The sequence below is a fragment of the Apis cerana genome, linkage group LG9 (assembly GCF_029169275.1).
Source record: "Apis cerana isolate GH-2021 linkage group LG9, AcerK_1.0, whole genome shotgun sequence".
In the NCBI taxonomy this organism is placed as follows: domain Eukaryota; kingdom Metazoa; phylum Arthropoda; class Insecta; order Hymenoptera; family Apidae; genus Apis; species Apis cerana.
Genome location: NC_083860.1, coordinates 11870001 through 11889459, shown reverse-complemented (window position 1 = coordinate 11889459; position 19459 = coordinate 11870001). Strand labels below are relative to the sequence as shown.

The window sequence follows — 19459 nt, the reverse complement described above, 5'->3', positions numbered from 1 at the left end:
AACTATATTAATATAATTAATATAATTTCAATTATAGTTCAATTTTCGCGCGGCTAAAGATAGAACTACTGCAGCCAATTAGAAAGCTGTTGAGACTAAGGAGCGAGACGAATCAGTATACATTATAACGCGCATGGCATTAATCTACAATTGAAAATCATAGTAACAGTTGTGTTTCATCTGCAAAGATACATGATAACATACAAAATTTTTATTGATAGTATATTTATTAAAATTTGTATAATCAATACAAATTGTGCTTGTTTAATCATTATTATATTAAAATTAAATATTATAGATTATCGTTTGATTGAGTTTTGAAAGTGTAATATTTTTTGTACACATGTTTGCACATATGTCAACTAAGAAATAATCTTACAATTTTTATTCAAATATGGTAAGATTTTTATTTATTCATTTTAAGAAGAAATATAATGATCAATTATAAAATTCTTTTTATCTTTTTTCCCAAATGAAAGTAACTAGATAACGTCCAGCTAGATCACATCGATTAACGTATTATACATATTTCTCATATATTTTTCTAAATATCATCCATCCATATATTCAATTCGTATGTCATTTCTGTATTTGTTTTGATTTTATGCTCACGTTATCATATTCGACATATTTCGATTTGTCGAATTGTTGAATATCTGTCTCTCCTCAATTTATAATTCGATACATCGAAATCTTTTACGGGTCGAAACTCGTGACGATTAAACATTTTGCTTCAGATATGTAATTATTGTAATATTTATTTTAATTGTTCAATATTTTTAATTTGTATAATTTGTGATAATTATTTTTTTATTTTGTATTCTAGTATTTCATTAATACGCATTTATCCAATTATTTATATATATAATATTTTAATTGATAATTTTTTAAACAATTTATTATTGTTTTGTTTATTATTGTTGTTTTTTATTTATCTATTTGATCATAAGAATTATTATTATGGGTTATTTTAAAAAATAAATTTTTAAAATAAAATTTTTATTCTTCAATTGAAAAATAGAATCATTAAATAATTCTAATTTTTAAATTTAAAATTTTTATTCGAAGATATAAATTTTTATTAATATTATATTTTATTAAAATTTTAATCTGAATTCTTATCGTGATATTTGTAAATAATAATGTTTCATTTTTTTATTACAGATATTTCTCAATTTCCATGACTTCTCATGACCATTCACAACAATATTAATGGCAATGCAGTTTCTTCGCAACTAGTGGTGAGTCGTATGCATTTTGATTTCTCCAAATACATTCATTTAATTATATCATAAGACAAAAAGTCCAAACGTGACTGGTTGTATGTGTAGAATTTTGCATGAATATTTGCATAGTGTCCATAAGAATTTATTATATTTAGTAAGATATAACACTTTTTCCCCTTTTATTTGTTTATTAATTTTAAGTTAATCTTCTTGTACATCACGTTTTTAAATAGAAATAATATTAAGAGATTAATATTAAGAATTAATTAAATTATTATTATTAAATTATTGTAATAATAATATTTGTAATAATATTCGCATGAATTAGAAACGAAAATTTAAATGAATAATATATAACAATGGAATAACAAATCATTTTTATTTTCATTTATGCTAATGTTTCAAATAATTTTAAGTGATTTTCTCTTGTCTGAAAATATGTTAAATATTATGTGCAAGAAGACACTTTTAAAATTGTGACATAGTATAAATTATTGATTAAGAATTTATTTGATCTAATGATAGATAAAAATGAAAAGAATTTTTCTCGATATAGGATTTATAAAATAGGATAAATAAAGTAAGATAAATAAAATATTTAATTGTTATAGAACTAGAGATTTAAAATATTTAAAATATTTATATTGTTTCAGTGTTTTTTAGAAGAATAGAAAATAACAAGATAGAAAAACATTGATAAATAAAATTGATTAAATAAAATGTATTTAAAATGAAATATATGCATAATTAAAGTTAATAAAATAGATAAAGTAATGTAATGTAAATAACATTTTTTTTTTTAAATAATTAAATAGACTAGATAATTAATAAACAAAATGATATAATATTGGAAAGTTTATTTTCTTTTTTTCTTTTTATTCTTTTAATTATCAATTATTTTTTATTTTCATAATAATGGAAATATAATATAATAATAATGCAAAATAATGTGAAATATTGAAAGTCTTTTAAATTTAAATTTTATTTTCAGATTTTTAATTTTCCGTTCCAATTTTCTTTTCGATTTCTTTTGTTGTTTTATGTGTTGTGCAATGAACGCGAATTTGAATTTTTGCAAACGAACAAAAGTAGAATTTATTTGAAAATAAATAAATTTTTATGCAAAAGAGAGGTAAATGGGACATTGAGATCAGAATGGTTCTCCAATTCGCAGCAACTTCCAAAAGGGAAAATCATTATTATTTAGTATATAATATATATAATCATTTTATATATATATAGTTAATATCAGTGATATATTTATATGTTTTATAAAAAATAATATAAGCTAATTGGTTGCGAGCGCGATTATATTTTTAGTTAATAATAAAAATTTTATTAAAATAATAATGCAAAGTATATAATATTGGAAAGTAATAGATATTAATAATATTAATGGACGATCTCCTTTCCATTCTTAAAATTGAATGAAATATATGAACACAGATTTTTACTTTAAATTTTGAATAATTCAATTTTATGTACGTAGTTAAATTATAGTTTGCTAGATGGCGTTTGATTTTTTTTAGAGATTGGTCAATTTTAAAACACAAAATATCTTACATCTATTTTTTCTCGTATTTTATTATTATGTAATCATTAGTAAATATTTATTAATACACATTTAACGAATCATTATGTTATAAATGAACACAATCATCTGTAATATCCAGCAAAAAAATATCACAAAGGATATACCAATGCCATTAGTCGATATAATAGATTCCTTGACAATATTTTTACTACCACACCCAAATACGTAAATATGAGTATATATAATTAGATATCGTTATTATTATATATAATGAAAATAATAATTATATAAATTAAATTGTTTTATTATTGTTTTTTTTTTTTGCTATTCTATTGATTTTTAAAAAATCTATTTATTACAGAATTTTATGATTGCTTTTTCGATAGATAATTATGATAAGAATTTATAATAATTATTCATTGAATTTTATGATTTTAATTTGTATGAAAAATAATATATAAGTAAATATTAAAATAAATTCATATATATATATATATATATTCGTATAATGTTCCGTAGTGATTTGATGATTTTTTTTATTCGTTTAAACAGTTTATAAATAAATTTATATTAATTTTCATTTATATTAAAAAAAATATATATATGTGCTTATATTGTATATTTATCTTGTTCATTGACAAAAGAAATTTGACGATATAACATAAATAGTGACAAACGGAATTTGTAAACGCGAATGTACGCCATTGTTGCCGCGAAAGTCGAAGAATGACGGAAATAGACGAAGTTGAATTGTAGAAGATGACGAAGTCGAGTGCAGACGCAAGTGCCAGTGCGGACGATACAGACATTGTGCGAGCAAGTGTAATGAAACAGAGAACATGATGTTTGCGACGTATTTTAAATCTTGTTAAATTTTTACTTAACTATCGCTCGAAACATTTTACTTTCTCTCTCTTTGGACTATGTGAAAACGGTGACTTGTGTACTACGAGTTTACTTAAATATCATTATATTTTTTTTATCTATATTTTTACATTTTTTTTTCACGCCATTCTTTCGCGTGTCGTTCAGTCTTACATCTCGACCGATTCTGATTCAATTAGTTATCACGTTATTGCGTGTGTTCGATAATATCTTGTGTTCTTTTATGTGAATGATAATAACGATAGCGATACAAGCTGAGAGTAATGGTAACGGTGACGGTAACGGTGGCGGTATGATCACTGACGTTTCGTTTTGGATCGACTACGTCGCGTGTGTATACCACCAGTTGCCTGTTGCATAACTACGATTTTACGATAGGCATCTTCTTGTCTCGTTCGACATTCCATTGGACAACGAATTCATCAATCATTAGCAAAGTCGGATGTATTTCGTTTTGTGATTAGGTATTATAACGAGGTGAGTGTTGATGTCAATTATTCTAATCGATTCAATATCGATATCTTTAAATATTTTTTTGTATTTATAAATATTATTTTTTATATTTTTAAATATTTATTATTATAATATGTTTGAATTATCTAAAGTATAATTCATTTTGTTTTTAGTTGTTTTTAGTTGTTTTCTGAGATCTATTAGTTTGATTACCTGTTGATATATTCATAGATATTATATTATATAAACATAATATTAAATATAATATAATATATTCATAAATTTCGAATTTTTGACGATAATTCTCGATTCAATATATCATTTAATTGTTCCTACATTTATATGTATTTATATTGTATTCTTAAATTGTAAATCGAATGTAAAGTCAATATATTTATAAGTGAATTTTTACAATTTTTACATTTTCATCTTATTATTTATAGATGAATAAAATATAATGAATTACTCGGCATAGATTATGAGAATAAAAGAATGTTTGCAAATATATTATTTAAATCTATTAATATATTTTTGCAAGATTAAAAAAAAAAAAATAAATGAAAGAAAAAAAGAAGGAAAGGAACAAAGATTATCGAGAATCTTTTTATTATTATTCACGATTTAGTAAAAAAAGTTGAAATTGGATGGAATAAATTTTTAAATAAATACTTTCATTCTCTATTTTTCGTATTTATTGCGAAATATGCAAACTAATATTATGAAAGTGATATCAAATTGAAAAATTGTATTACATATTTATATGCATATACGTATGTAGAAAAATTGCGTCGTAGAACAACTTGCACAATTTACAAATAACGTGTGCGATCGAATTCGAACATTATATACATATGTATGCATATGTAAATAAAATTGTTTTGTGATTAAATATTATTTATATATATATATATATAAAATAATTTATTTATTTATTTATTTCTGTATTTTTCTAATTTTGTATTTTTATCATTACTTTCCGTTTATTTATTAATTTAATTCATATTTTCAAGATATAATCGTAATGCAGATTAATTGATCGAAGAAATAAATATATTTAATTGTATTTAGAAAATATAATTGACTGTCAGAGAATTTCCAATTCATTTTAAATATTTTAAAATGTTTTTAAAATCGAAAGAAAGGAGTTAAAAAGAATAAGTTAAAAATTGTGAAACGTTATTTTTGAACGATGATGAAATTTTATTAACGATAAAACTAATGCGATATAAGCAGTATATTAAAATAATATAGATATATATTTATACAAATTTATACATATTTTTGCACATACATATATACATATGTTGCATTATTAATTATAATAGTGAAATTTATTTGTAATTAAAATTCTATCATGAAAAAATATTCGATACATAAATAATATCGAAATAAATTGGCGAAATGGCGATTAACGATTGAGAATCACTGTTTGTATGAGCTTCATTAATCTGACCATGGTCGCTGGATCTTCGGGACTGTATCTTGTTGTCTACGTGTGCTCGGTATCGTATACTTTTTTATATCATGTATGTATAATATACTTATATTTAGGTGTATTTATTCAATATATATATATATATACACACATACATACACATACATACACACATACATACACATACATATATACATACATATATACATACAAACATACATACACACATACACACATACATATATACATACATACATACATACATACATACATACATACATACATACATACATACATACATACACACATACACACATACATACATACATACATACGTACGTACGTACATACATACATACATACATACATACATACATACATAATTGCCTCATGGATTTATATGTCAGATCTTCCTATTAGTTTTAAATATTTTAAATATTTTCCATTAATAATAAAATTATCAATTTTTTGATAAGAAAAAAGAATTTGTTCTCCAGAAAAGAAAGAAATGATTTGACCAGATCATTTTGATTACAATCAATGCAATCAAAAAATTTTTAATCCATTCAAATAGTATAAAAATAAATTAGCGTATTATAAAATGAAAGAAACTAAAAGACAAAAAAGAGAAATATGATTTTTAAGGAATAAGGGTAATAATAGCCGCGGTGATGATGGTAAATATATGAATCTCCCGACACTTGAAATTCTCGTAAGTCACCAGCTAAACTGAGTTAAGACGCTTTTAAGACCAGTAAAGGGTGTTAACCTTACTCTTCCGCTAGTTGATCGGTGACAGCTACTTGCTATCCAATATTATATGCCTATCATTTTCCCTAAAATTTCAATTTTACAAGCGGTTTGATTTTCTATGTTATTATGCATATCTTTATGAATTAAAGTTTTTATATTTAAAAAAAAAATATAAATTATTAATTGATTATAATACAATTTCTTTCTTTTTAGAATTTTTATCGATATTTATTTTAATTCGATGGAATATCCTTGAAACTTGAATGATTAAATGTTACATTAAAAAGTATTATTTATTAATTGAAAATCATAAAAAAATTGGAATTTTTAAATTTATCCGATTGATTTAAAACAAAAGTTTCTATATATAAAGATAATATTATTAATTTATTTTTATAAAATAGAATACAAGTTTATTATAATATTTCTTTATTCCAGATATTTATAATAGATATTTATAATCCCATAGATATGTACAATGTTATGATATAGAACAAACTAACATTTTGGTATAGAATTACACAATTTCGTTTACATTTTTTTATTACAATTAAATTTTTGCTCCGTTAATACATTTTTATGATCAGTGTGCATACACTTAGTATTCATATTTATATGCTATGATGCGTTTCATAGACGCATATATTTCTAATAAAATAATGTACTATGTGTTTTGTATACATGCATATCGTTACAGCATTGCACCGGGAATAGATATAAATACGTATATATATATGGTTCTGTGTATCTACGTATATGAACGGCATTAGTATAGAAACATATAGATAAATGGATATGTGTGTGTGCGCAGAGGGTAAAGAAGGTGTATAGAGAGACCTGGCAACCGAACTCCCCATGGGGTCTACATAAATCAGAAACTCTGGTTTAAACTTAGCTTGAAGTATGATAGTAGAAATTTAGTTTCGAAAATAATTTTCTCTCTTTGAAGTTTACAAGAACACGTGGTTCGTACGTCGTTTTGAAAATATCAAAAAAAAGTTAGTAAAAAAAATTATTATTATATCATATTTTAATTGAATCGTGTATAGATTTTCAATGCTTTGATTTTTTTGAACTATGAACGAATATGAGAAAGAAACTGTGTGACATATTAGTCTTATAAGTTTGATTATTATTAGTTTAAAAAGATCATTACGAAAAAGATGAAAAATTACGAAAATAAAATATTTAAGAAAGAATCGATTCGCATCCGTGCATTATCTCTAAATTAAAAAAATAAAATAAAAATAAAATATAGGCGCACACATAAGAGATATAAATGCAATAAATAAAAAATATATAGGGAAGAAAAATAAATATTTCATTTTTCATTCCGCCTTATGGCTAATAAGACTTTCGATTTCAATTTATCAGAAAACTATATATAACCGTTGTATTCATGTGAAAGTGGTGAAACGAAACGAAACGAAACAAAACGAAAAGAAAGGAAACGAGTAAAAAGAGAAAAGAGTAGTCGTGAAAAAAAAAGAAGAGAGGAGGACCCGGAAGGACAGCTCACCTTCCGCGAATCCACTAGGCCACTGACTCTCGTCTTCTGTTGCATAACGAGTCCATCTCTCCGATGTGTTGGAATACATCTTGCAGAGATGCGACTTGAGAGTCACTGGACCATGTACCGGTTGTTCCACTCGAGGAATGCGGACTAGCTTGGTATGGTGTGTGTAAGTGCACATGTACGTCCGTGTCCGCATCCACGCCGTATCCTATCCGTATTCCTTCCACTTATACTCCTACTACTTACCTATGTATGTATATACATACGAGGACTAAATGCGTATAACCACGCATCCTTTCAAAAATGATTCTACAATTATTATTATCATTATCGTCATTTAGAATATTAAAAGAAATTATTCAAAAATTTCGAAAATAATATATAATGACAATTTTTGTCCTGGTATTATTTTTATATTGATAACTTTTCGTTATTTATAACAATCGATGATTCATTATATATATATAATAATTTTGTATTGAACCAAAAAATTTCGCATATTTCGATTAAAGTTTATATATAAGTCGATTGTACATTACATTATATATGATAAAATATATGGGGAGAGGGGGGAGGAGGAGGAGGAAAATAAAGAGAATTTGGGGGAGGGGGGAAGAGAGAGAGAGAAAGAGAGAGAGAGAGAGAGAGAGAGAGAGAGAGAGAGAGAGAGAGAGAGAGAGAGAGAGAGAGAGAGAGAGAGAGAGAAGAAAGAGAAGAAAGAAAAATCAACTTCGTCATTCAACCAACATGTTATTCGATTAATATAAGCGAATACATTTATAAACAATCGAAGGAAGTAGTAACGCATAAATACATATGTAGAGAGTCAGTTGGTTGCAGGCTTCTTGGACTACTGTATGTAAATTCAGTTTGCCACGATCTTTTTTTTTTCTTTATAAATTCCTAAAAAGAGGAAGAAAAAAAATGAAGATAACATTATATATTATGTTTATATATTATTTTTTTTCTTTTTTTAATTTACATTTATCGAATATTCCATATTTCATATAGATTCATTTATATTAACGAAAAATAAGTTTAATTTTAAATTTGACAAATTTATATCCTAATTCGTATAATCCAAGTGAACTAGATATCAAAGTGAATTTATTTTTATAAACAATTATAATATTGATTGAATAAAAATTGATTCGAATAAAAATTTATTTTTGATTCTAATATTTCAAATATTAATCTGAAAAAAAAATCCGTTTAAATTGGAAAAATATATCGTTTAATTTTATCCAGATATGTATATATATATATATATATATATATATATATATATATATGTATATATATATGGAGATGAATTTTTAATAAATTGGAACATTTTCAAAAAATTTGAAAGAATTTGAAAATAATTTAATTAGATTTAAAAAATGAAAATGATTTTAATCAAAGAAATAATAAAAATACAAATAGCGTATATGATTAAAAAATTTTCATTTTTATCTCTGTTTCTAAACTTTTTTTGTATATTTTAATAAACGGTTTATGTGCATTTCTTATTGTTGCAGAAAAAGTAAAGAAAAATTGTGGAAGGAACAGCAAGAAAGAGGTGAAAGCAAAACTAAGAGGTGAAATATTCTTGGAAAATGGCGGCGGGAACGTGTCAATTGGCTTGAAGAAAAATTCAAAGAAAACGCAAAACGTGAGTAACAGAAAATATTTTTTTTGTTAGAATTTCGCGTTAGAATGAATTAACATTTCATTTTTATTTTTTATAACCAAAGGAAAATTGAAAATTTACTAAATATATTCTATCAAAATTGGATCGTTCAATGAGAGAATGGTAGATAATTTCTTTTTTTTAATCAACGCGATCATATTTCTATGAGAAAATAAATAACGTTCGTTATTAGAAGAAAACGAAGTATTTTCTTCGAAGGAGTAATGAGAAACGATCAAGATTTTGAAAAAAGAGATAAAATATCGATGATAATATCGATATCCTCGAATATTCTAGGATTATATTCGATAATTTTTGATGATTTTGCGTGATTCCTGTGAATGAACGTTGCTAAATCCTTTTTTTTATTTAAGCAATATTTATCCAATTACGAAAACTTATGCGCTATCCGTTATCTAGCCGCGATAATTATGCGTGTTATCGTTTCGATGACCAAAAAATAGGAAAAATCATAAATTCGATAAATATGAAAGACGAACGAATTATTCTTTTCTTCACTATAAAAATTTAATTCATTTAATATTTTCATTTAATTGATTTAATGATTTTATCAATCCGACCAAATTTATTTCGATTCGATTCGATTATTTTTTTTAATCAATTATCTTATATCATTTTTGAAATCGTATAATCTTAGAACTATATCTCAGAATATAATTCGCATATTAGATTGGAAATAAGTAACATGGTTCAATTATTTCATTAATAATTCGATTCCATTCAAACGATCTTAGTTCATTTTTTTTTATATTCTTTCGAATATTTTCGATTCGTAATGAATTCTCTATTTGGACTGAAATACTCCCGTTGTGTGTCTACTAATCTTATCTCAAAACGATTCGGTCGTTTATTTCTCGAACATCGTTATAATCTAAAAAAAAAAAAAAAAAAAAGGAAAAGAAAAAAAGAGAAAAAAGTCAAACGCATAAAATCGCTTGGAATCGTAAGTAGTAATTATTCATGTCTACCGCATTTGTATAAAAACAAGCAAATCGATGAGCTAGTATATCCTTTGCTCGTTTTCTGTCGATAACCTTTTTGATAAATTTTCTATTTTGGATTATATATACTTGTATATGTATATATGTACTAACATAGTAAATAACATAGTATATTGAAGAAGAATTTGAATTGCCATCGAGAAATCTATCGTTAAAATGATAAAATTATAGTTTATCGGTAACGAAATTTTATGATATGATATATATGATACTCACGTGACTTAGTCGATAATATTGATGATTAAATATATAATATATATAAAAGAAGAAGCGATAAAATATATTAAAATATAATAGAATGCGATCAAATGTAAGAAATATTCCGATATTAATGGTGATAAATAGAATGAATAGGACGAATTTTAAATGATCTTGTTTGATCGGAAATTCTATAATCCGTGATAAACGCGAATGTGAATCGTAGCAATTGTTGTTACGTAATCTGTTTGGTGAAATGAATAAGAAAGGGATATATACAGGTATGTCGTAAACAGGTATGTCGTTAATGTAATCTTGGTAAAACGAAGAAAAATAATTGTCTCTAATCCGATAGGAAGGAATAAAAAAAAATATATCGTTATTGATTATTATATATGGTGTATTGAATCATGATTAATCGTATTATTTCACATTTCTTGGTAATAAAAATTTGCTTCTCAATATTTTCTATTTTTTCTTGATCAATTTTAAATAGTTATCAATCTTAATTCACGTGACAGAGATATATATAATATATATACATAGATATATATAAAGAAATTACGAAAATATCGATAGCGATAGAATTAGGAGAAAATTATGCTTTTTGATTTGTGTTTTTTGATCGATCGATTGAATTAATTGAAATCGGTTAGGACTAAATTCTTAAATTCCAATGAAGAAAAAAAGAATTAAGATATTCTGTTTTCTTCTGTCCAATTTTCAAATTATTATGGAATACAAATTAGATATTAGAATCAATTCCATGAATAATAAAACGTATTACTAAATAATATCGACCTCTTTTTTTCATCTCGTTATCACGCGGAACGCGATTCGATTCCATTACTTGATTTCTCGTTTTGCTTCCTCCTTATTTCACGTAAACAATTCTCCGTTTGTAATAATAATTTATCATTTTACTCGTGACATGTGCAATCGAACCGACGAGACAACGGCGGCGTGAAATTTTCCATTGGTCTTTCGCGCTGTCCTCGCTTGTACGATCTTGAAATAGTATGTTATGTATATAGTATGTATATATTCTTTTAGATAAATAATTAATATATATATATATATAAATAAAATAACGATATATATATATAAATAAAATAACGATAAAATGTTTTTTATATTAAATCTGTCGCTTTTTTTTTTCAATTTTTCTACGATATAGTAACATTAATACGCAGTTTGTTATTATAAAAATAAGCATAAACGCGATATTTTTGTGACATCTTATTTTACAAATAAATTCTTTGTAATAAAAAATATATATTGGAAATATATTTAAAAATCTAATATGCATTTATTTAATAATATGTCAAATCTGCGATTATTATCTGACAATGTTTAAATATACATATTCGATCAATTTTTCGGAAAAACAAGAAAAAAAATCTTTATATTTCTCGAATGTAATGAATTTTAATTAGATTGGCATCATTGAATTGAATTGATCAATTCAAGATATCTCATTCCTTTTCAGATTCTGTACAAATGCGACTTCTTTGCTCGAGAGTCACTGTCTTCTCGAAATATTTCCTGTTTCCTGTTAAATTATATTTGCAATGTTCCGCATTCTCTTTTTTGCGAAAATGGCTTATCCTTTATGCAAGAAAAGAGTTGGAGTTTTTAAAAGAAAAATTACAAAACTCTTTTTATCGTAATCAGCTTTGAATCTTGATTAAGGAGATCATTGACAAGATTCTTCATATTCTTCGTTATACCGATTTGTTGATGAATTTGCGAGACTTTGTACAAATATCTTGTTCTGTATTTCTAACATACTCATTCTTTGATCCTTTCGGGTGAAGGCCGGATCGCAAAAAGATCGATTCAAAACATTTGGCGTACATGGCGTTTATCTCAAAATGATTTGTATTTTTCAATGATAGAAACGATATTAATAATAAGAAGATTTGGTATTTATATTAAAAGTTGCCTATCAGAAAGTACTTAATACATTTATATTAACACAATCTTCGAATCCGAGAAATTAGATATCACATTCACACTCTTATGATACAGATTGTGGAACAAATATCATACAAGTATATAAGTTTTGTGAATCTTGAAAGCTATAAATATTATTTCGAGATTCGAGATTATTTAACGAGATTTATATGCGATGTTGTTGACGATAAATAAAAATTAATCATTTAATTAAATCGATTAATTAATATACATTAATATATGTTAATATCGTTTGTTGTGAAAAAAATTAAAAATAATTGTCAATTAGAATATTTGGATGCTTCGTAGAGAGACGAAAAAGATCTCGATCAGAAGGACATTTGGATGATAAATAAATGATTGGCGGAGGATGATGAAGAATAAAACTGAAAAGGAAAAAGTCATTCTAATGAAAAATATTTGTTTCGCTCGGAATAAAGTGATGCATATTATATATTTATTTGGCAAAGTTTCCCAATGAAATCACTGATTATTGAAATATGTGTGTATATATATATATATATATATATATATATATGTATGTATATGTATATATGTATATATATATATATGTAATATAACGTGAGTATAACTACATAGTTGCATGCATTCTGCGAGTAATTGATATATTATATAAAAAAGAAAAATGAAGAAGTTTCTAGTATGCCAATATTTCGAAATTGTATGTCTTAAATGTCTAGAAAAGAGCAAGGATATCATCGTATATTATATCGATGATAAGAGAAGTTTGATTCGAAGAAATTTGCTAATCAAAATTTTTTTAAATCTTATTAAAATTTTATTTCGTTTTGTCTGTCAATATTATTTTTGTTTACGCTAATTATATCGATTATTTAATTTATTTTTATCTTTATAATTTTTTAATAAATATTTTTTATGGTGTCGTTACATTTTTATTCATTTTTTTCATAAAAAATAAATCCGTATTTATCCGTAAAATATTAGATATCGATATGTAATATTTGTTTACTTTTGAATTTTCTTGATCACTTTTAATTTGTTTTTAATTTAAATTGAACGCATAAATTGAACAAAATATCTTATTGAAGAATTTCTAGTCGATTATGAAGTATTGAAAAACTGTTGAATGTTGCACCGCATTCTGGGTCTAACATGCATACAGCCTCTCTACGGAAGACCAATAATTAAGATAATAAGATAAAGTTACTTTTCAAGTAGATTTCCGTGTGGCTCGATCTGCGCTAGCCGATTAAACAACCGACCGACCGACCAACCGATCAACCGACCAACCGACCAACTGACTAACCGACCAACCGACCAACCGACCGACCGACCGACCGACCAATCAACCAACCGACCAACCAATCAACCAACAAACCAACCAAATAACCAACCAACCAACCAACCAACCAACCAATCAACCAACTAATCGTCTAACCTCTCCCGATTATGGTCACGAACAACCAAAATGTTTCGCTTCGTCTCTTTCTTTATTTCTTTTTATTTCTCTTTCTTCCTTTCATCTCTTATCTCTATTCTCTTTCAAATCTTTTCATTTTCTTCCGATCCTTTTCTTTTTCACTTTTAATTTATTTCTTTTTTTTCTTCTTTCGATATTTCGATATAATTTTCATTTTCTAGTTGTTCGAACATATGAATCTTTTAACTTTTATGAAAAAGTTACGAAAGATCGTAAGAGGTTTTATTTTATTAATTATCATCCTATACATATATAAAAATATTTTTTTATATTCTGGCGAAATAAATTTTTCGATTGATAATGAATCGTGAACAAATTCCGAAAAAATCAAATAAAAAAAGCAAAAAGAATAATGAAAAATAAAGATTATTGATTTTAACGAAGAAGATATGTGTACATTGGATTTTCATAGAGATCTAAGAATATACGATTCGGAAGAATATACGAAGAATATATTCCGTTGGAAATAGAAAAAATATTATCGAATTAACTAATGATTCATACTAATAATTAGACTTTATCGTTGGTTAATTAGTGATATCTCTTTAATATTGCAATATTGTAGGATTTACATGTTTCGTTTGTGAAAAAAAATGAACAATTGGAAAATTTTCATCAAAAGAAGATAAATTAGTTAAATTTGTTGATTAATTGAAAATGATTATTAAGTCAAATTTATTTATTTGTTTCGAATTATATTTTAAATTATGATAAGAAATATAAGTTTGGAATACCAATAGACAATGTATGTGTATATATGTAACGATTATTAGCTAGTTGTCAGTTTCAAATCGATTGATAAATGAGAAAAAAGAAAAATTGAATCGTAAAGATTTTGATTTTTGAAACAGAGAAAGTGGGAGGGGAGGTATATAGCGAAGCAAACATGTTATTTTGTTATTGGTGAATTTGTAGTGGTGGAAGCACATTGACGCGGTGCGGTGCGGTACGACGACTCGATATCTGATCGGTACCATCCACTTCAATTGGTCCCGACGGGATTTTAACCCATCCCACTACCAGGGTATGGATCGCACCGATCAACCAATCGCCACTTGAACCGATAATAGTAGCCATAATTAGCGCGATTTGTTAATGAGTTCATCCTAACCGCAACTGCGATGATTGAATGAAACGTTGTCGTGAATGTTTAGTCGTAGTCGTGTGTTTAATTTCGGATCGATGTTCTTTCGAATCTTCTATTTTACCATTGTATCGCGATTGATTTTTCTTGTCGTATAGATATTGTGCATTCATCGAAATTTAAAAAAAAACGTGAAAATATTACTCTGGTATTATATAATATATATAATATATATATAATATATAATATTATATATATACATAACCAAACAGTTGGATTAAATAACGCTTTTCTTTTACTTTGTGCATCGCTGCTTTTTTTTTTTTTTTTTTTTTTTTTTTTTATAAATTTCGTTACGCGATTGTCATCCGATTTCATGAAACAATATAATTAATTTTTTACATCTTAACTTTTTATCTTTTTGCTTTATTTAGTAGTATAGTAGTATAATATAGTAATTTCATCCACGATTTATATGAATCAAATTTGTATTTCTATTTCTCGTAATCGCATCGCTTCTTATCATTATTCCAAAAATGGAAATATATATATATATGTATATATATATATATTTAAAGTTATTTTATTATATATATATATATTTAAAGTTATTTTTTTCTCGATTATTTTTTTTCATATCGAAAATATATGTATGTATGTTTAATTTTTGTTTGTTAATAATTTTGCTTTGTTAATTTTATTTTCCCGAAAAGAATACAAATCACAGAAATCAACAATCACAGAAATTTCTTTTTTTTCCTATTTATTTCCTATTTCGTTGGTTTTTCAATGTATAATAATTTTAGAGAGAAAGAAAAATACTGATAAAATTAATCGATTGATTAAAAAATTGAAACGAATCGAAACAATTTGATAGAAATCTCGTAAGAGGAGAGTAGCGACCCGGGTGCGGCTTGAGAAAGTTTCATTCTAGTTTCATTTCTCGGTTTGTTAGTAATCTCGTTAAACAAACGAAAGGTTAAACGCAGAATGTCATTCGAGCGAATGACCTTAACCTTTCGAATAAGTTGGAAGGAAAGACTGACGAGCTGGTTGACTGGTTGGCTCGTTGGCTGACTGATTGGCACGGTTGTCCCGAGGTTTTATCGTTAACACGATTAACGCAAACGACGGAGTCCGAGTGCCAACAATGCTTGCCGCTGATCTTCGATCTTTCGATCTTACAACCAATTTTGACGTAACATTTTTTCGATCGTATGATTATACGTATAGATGGTATAACAAAAATATTTTTTATTACGAACGATACAATGATAATAATGATAAGATGATGTTTATGAAAAGAAATTTTATATCTTGCGTTTTTTTTCTCTCATTAAATTTGCATTTTTCATCGATTCGATATATTTGGATATTTGAATATGCTCTTTTTATTTTTTATGTGAAATTTTCCCCGTAAAAATTTAAATCTCGCTCTTAAATTACCATTACCATTTTTATTGCGATTCGCTATGATATTATATATAATAATGTATCATATTATCCCTATTAATTATGTAGAATACAAAATATTTTTTAACGATATTTTGTTTGTTTGTTGTGCGTTTTTTTGTTAGACAGAATGGTGCTGGTAGTAAACGGAGTCCTGCAAGAGGACATACCAGTGGATAGTAGATCGTTATATGCAGCTCACCCGGTATATCGTGAAACTGCTGCACAACTTCATTCGATGCCAGCAAAATTGGTGGGCCCAATGGGTCTCCTTTACGTACGTCAACGAGAAATGGCTGCTACTTTGCCACACGACAGTAAATATCAATTTTTCTTTTCTACAGTTAAATATATATTCAATTCTCATATATTATATACACATATGTAAATTGTCCTTTTTTTTTGCTTGTTTGTGAAATAATGTAAAAGAAAGACACAAATTCTATGGATGAAAATGATCGATAAATTCACATTTCATTTCGAATTTTACAAATCGAATCTATAATATAGATAATATTCGTTCAATTTTCCCTTTTTTTATTTCTGTTTCAGAAAATGTGAGCATTATTGGCTCGGATGATATGACCACTTGTATCATTGTTGTTGTAAGGCATTCCGGTAAGCTATAATATAATATAAAATTGATTAGTTGTGTTATCGCCATCGTGATTAAAAATAACAGTTTGAGATTTTTTTTTTTTGATTTATGAAAATGAATGCCTAATTGACATATTATGTGTACACGCGCATTTAAACAATTTGATTATTAACCTGTTAGGATCGGGTGCTGCTGCATTGGCGCATCTCGACGGAGCTGGTACAGAAGATGCAGCGGCAGCGATGATTCAAAGGGTAACGGAACTTGCCATTGGATTTCCAGAGGGTCGTCTAGAACTACAACTAGTCGGTGGCTATTCCGATCCCAGGAATTATTCCGAAGAATTGTTTTCTAATATTCTTTGTAAGTATTTTCTTTCTCTCTCTCCCGTTCGAATTTGATCAATTTACAAAAATGCGTCATATTCTAATTCTAGCTGCATTTCACAAGCAACCGGTAGAGATTGATCTAACCTTGTGTTGCGTGGGCGAATTGAATACTACGGTAAGAGGTGGAACTCATTGGCCGGTAATATATGGTATCGGTTTGAATATAAAAACGGGTGAGATTTTTCCTGCTACCTTCCCTGATAAAGGTCCTGATCAAGCTCTAAGATGTGCTAGGCATTTAACCGGAGGTCAACAGGTAAGCGATGATTATTTTGAAAAAATCACGTTACATGTAAATGTGATGTCCTCTTTCAACTTATATTCTTCTTGCAATTAAATTATATTAAATATAAATTATATAAACTTGGATAATAAAAAAATGAATTTTTTTGTAATATCGATAATATCTCGTATATTAGGTTTTAGATGTTTACGACTGTACCCTTGGTTTACTCAGAATCGGGCCGTTCAACTACGATCCTTTGAGAGGAGTCGATCTTTGGTTAGCTCAATCCGATCAATTTATTCTGCAACATCTTTCAACCGCACCGGAAGTGGAACTTCCACATTTTGTATCACAGGTAATGTAATCATAATGTAATCTATATTTTGTGATTGGTGATCGAACGATCAATCGATTTTCTATTTAATTCTAATTCTTTTTATATTCTTATATTTTCATATTTTTATTCACGTTCACACTTGTCAAAATAATTTGTCTTAGGTACGAGCAACGCTCAAATATATACAGGATAATCAATTTCCGGCAGTCACCGTCTTCCGTGACAATAGACCTCATTATTATCGTCGAGATGAAACCACCGGTGTTTGGCAACCCATACGATATTGATAATGACTGCCGTTATACTCAAAGGCTTGTATTAAAGTTGACGGAATTTTCCTAATTCTTTTCTAAAATTCATAAAATAAAATGAAATAAAGTAAAATAAAATATAAAAAAAACAAAGAAATTTTATTACGAAAAATTATCGTAATAAAATGGATCGGCAATATATATATATATATGTATATATATATATTTTATAATATATTATATATATATATATATATGTATATATATATATTTTATAATATATTTTTTTTCGCATTGTTCGTGAAATATTTGTTTCATCTTTATTATTTTCAAAGTAGAGATATTACATCGCTAAATGTGATATAACGCGCGCGTACATGACTTATAATACGATTTCATTTTTTGCAATTGTTACATTTAACGATAAAACATACAACGATATATAGATTTTACGATATTCGCGACTTATTTGTAAGAACGAAAAATTATAAAATCGAAAGAGGGTATGTCTATTTCTTTTAGAATGATTATAATAATACTTATCTTTTTAACCATTATTTTTAAGCGCGATAGTATAAAGATTTCTCTTCGATGGTTGTTGACTTTTATTTTTTAAATTTTTATTCCCCCCTTCCCCCGCTTCCCTCTCCAAATATCTTATATTATATATAGCAACATGAATTGTATTTATATAGAAGGAAAATCAACCAGATGTGCTATTGTATATTTTAAATACGTATATATTCTTTGTTCTTTCTTCATCCTTTTAACCCGATATTATATGATATATATATATCATCTTGATAATAATATGTGATGCATTGCAAAATTGAAATGTTCCAAAATGATTTATTCGTATCTTTCTATTTCGTGCATAAAAAATTACATAATTTTTCCTTTAAAATTTAAACTTGAGATTTATTTTAATAAAAAATCTTAAAATTTGTCTCTTTTTTCTTTTTCGTACGAAATTGAAAGATTTGCGAACGTAACCAACATTCCAAATACGA

At 26.2% G+C, this 19459-nt stretch overlaps 1 protein-coding gene and 1 long non-coding RNA gene across 8 annotated transcripts; both read left to right on the top strand.

The window, feature by feature from the left end:
* The first annotated feature begins 64 nt into the window (after window positions 1–64).
* LOC133666711 (uncharacterized) lies at window positions 65–1241 on the top strand. The gene is made up of 2 exons (XR_009831215.1): window positions 65–397; window positions 1165–1241. It is a non-coding gene; the product is annotated as an uncharacterized LOC133666711 (long non-coding RNA).
* A 2011-nt stretch (window positions 1242–3252) lies between these two features.
* Window positions 3253–18553, top strand: LOC108000581 (protein N-terminal asparagine amidohydrolase). 7 transcript variants are annotated; one of them, XM_062079730.1, is made up of 8 exons: window positions 3253–4122; window positions 9323–9456; window positions 16778–16965; window positions 17201–17266; window positions 17427–17609; window positions 17683–17891; window positions 18055–18216; window positions 18360–18553. In XM_062079730.1, exons 3-8 carry the CDS (start codon window positions 16779–16781, stop codon window positions 18483–18485), a joined length of 933 nt encoding a protein of 310 aa, XP_061935714.1. In that variant the 5' UTR covers window positions 3253–4122; window positions 9323–9456; window position 16778; the 3' UTR covers window positions 18486–18553. The 7 variants fall into 7 exon arrangements, with proteins under 7 accessions (XP_061935714.1, XP_061935716.1, XP_061935715.1 ...); XM_062079732.1 differs by having other exon boundaries at window positions 16774–16965; XM_062079731.1 differs by lacking the exon at window positions 3253–4122 and adding an exon at window positions 8636–8657.
* Window positions 18554–19459: the final 906 nt, after the last annotated feature.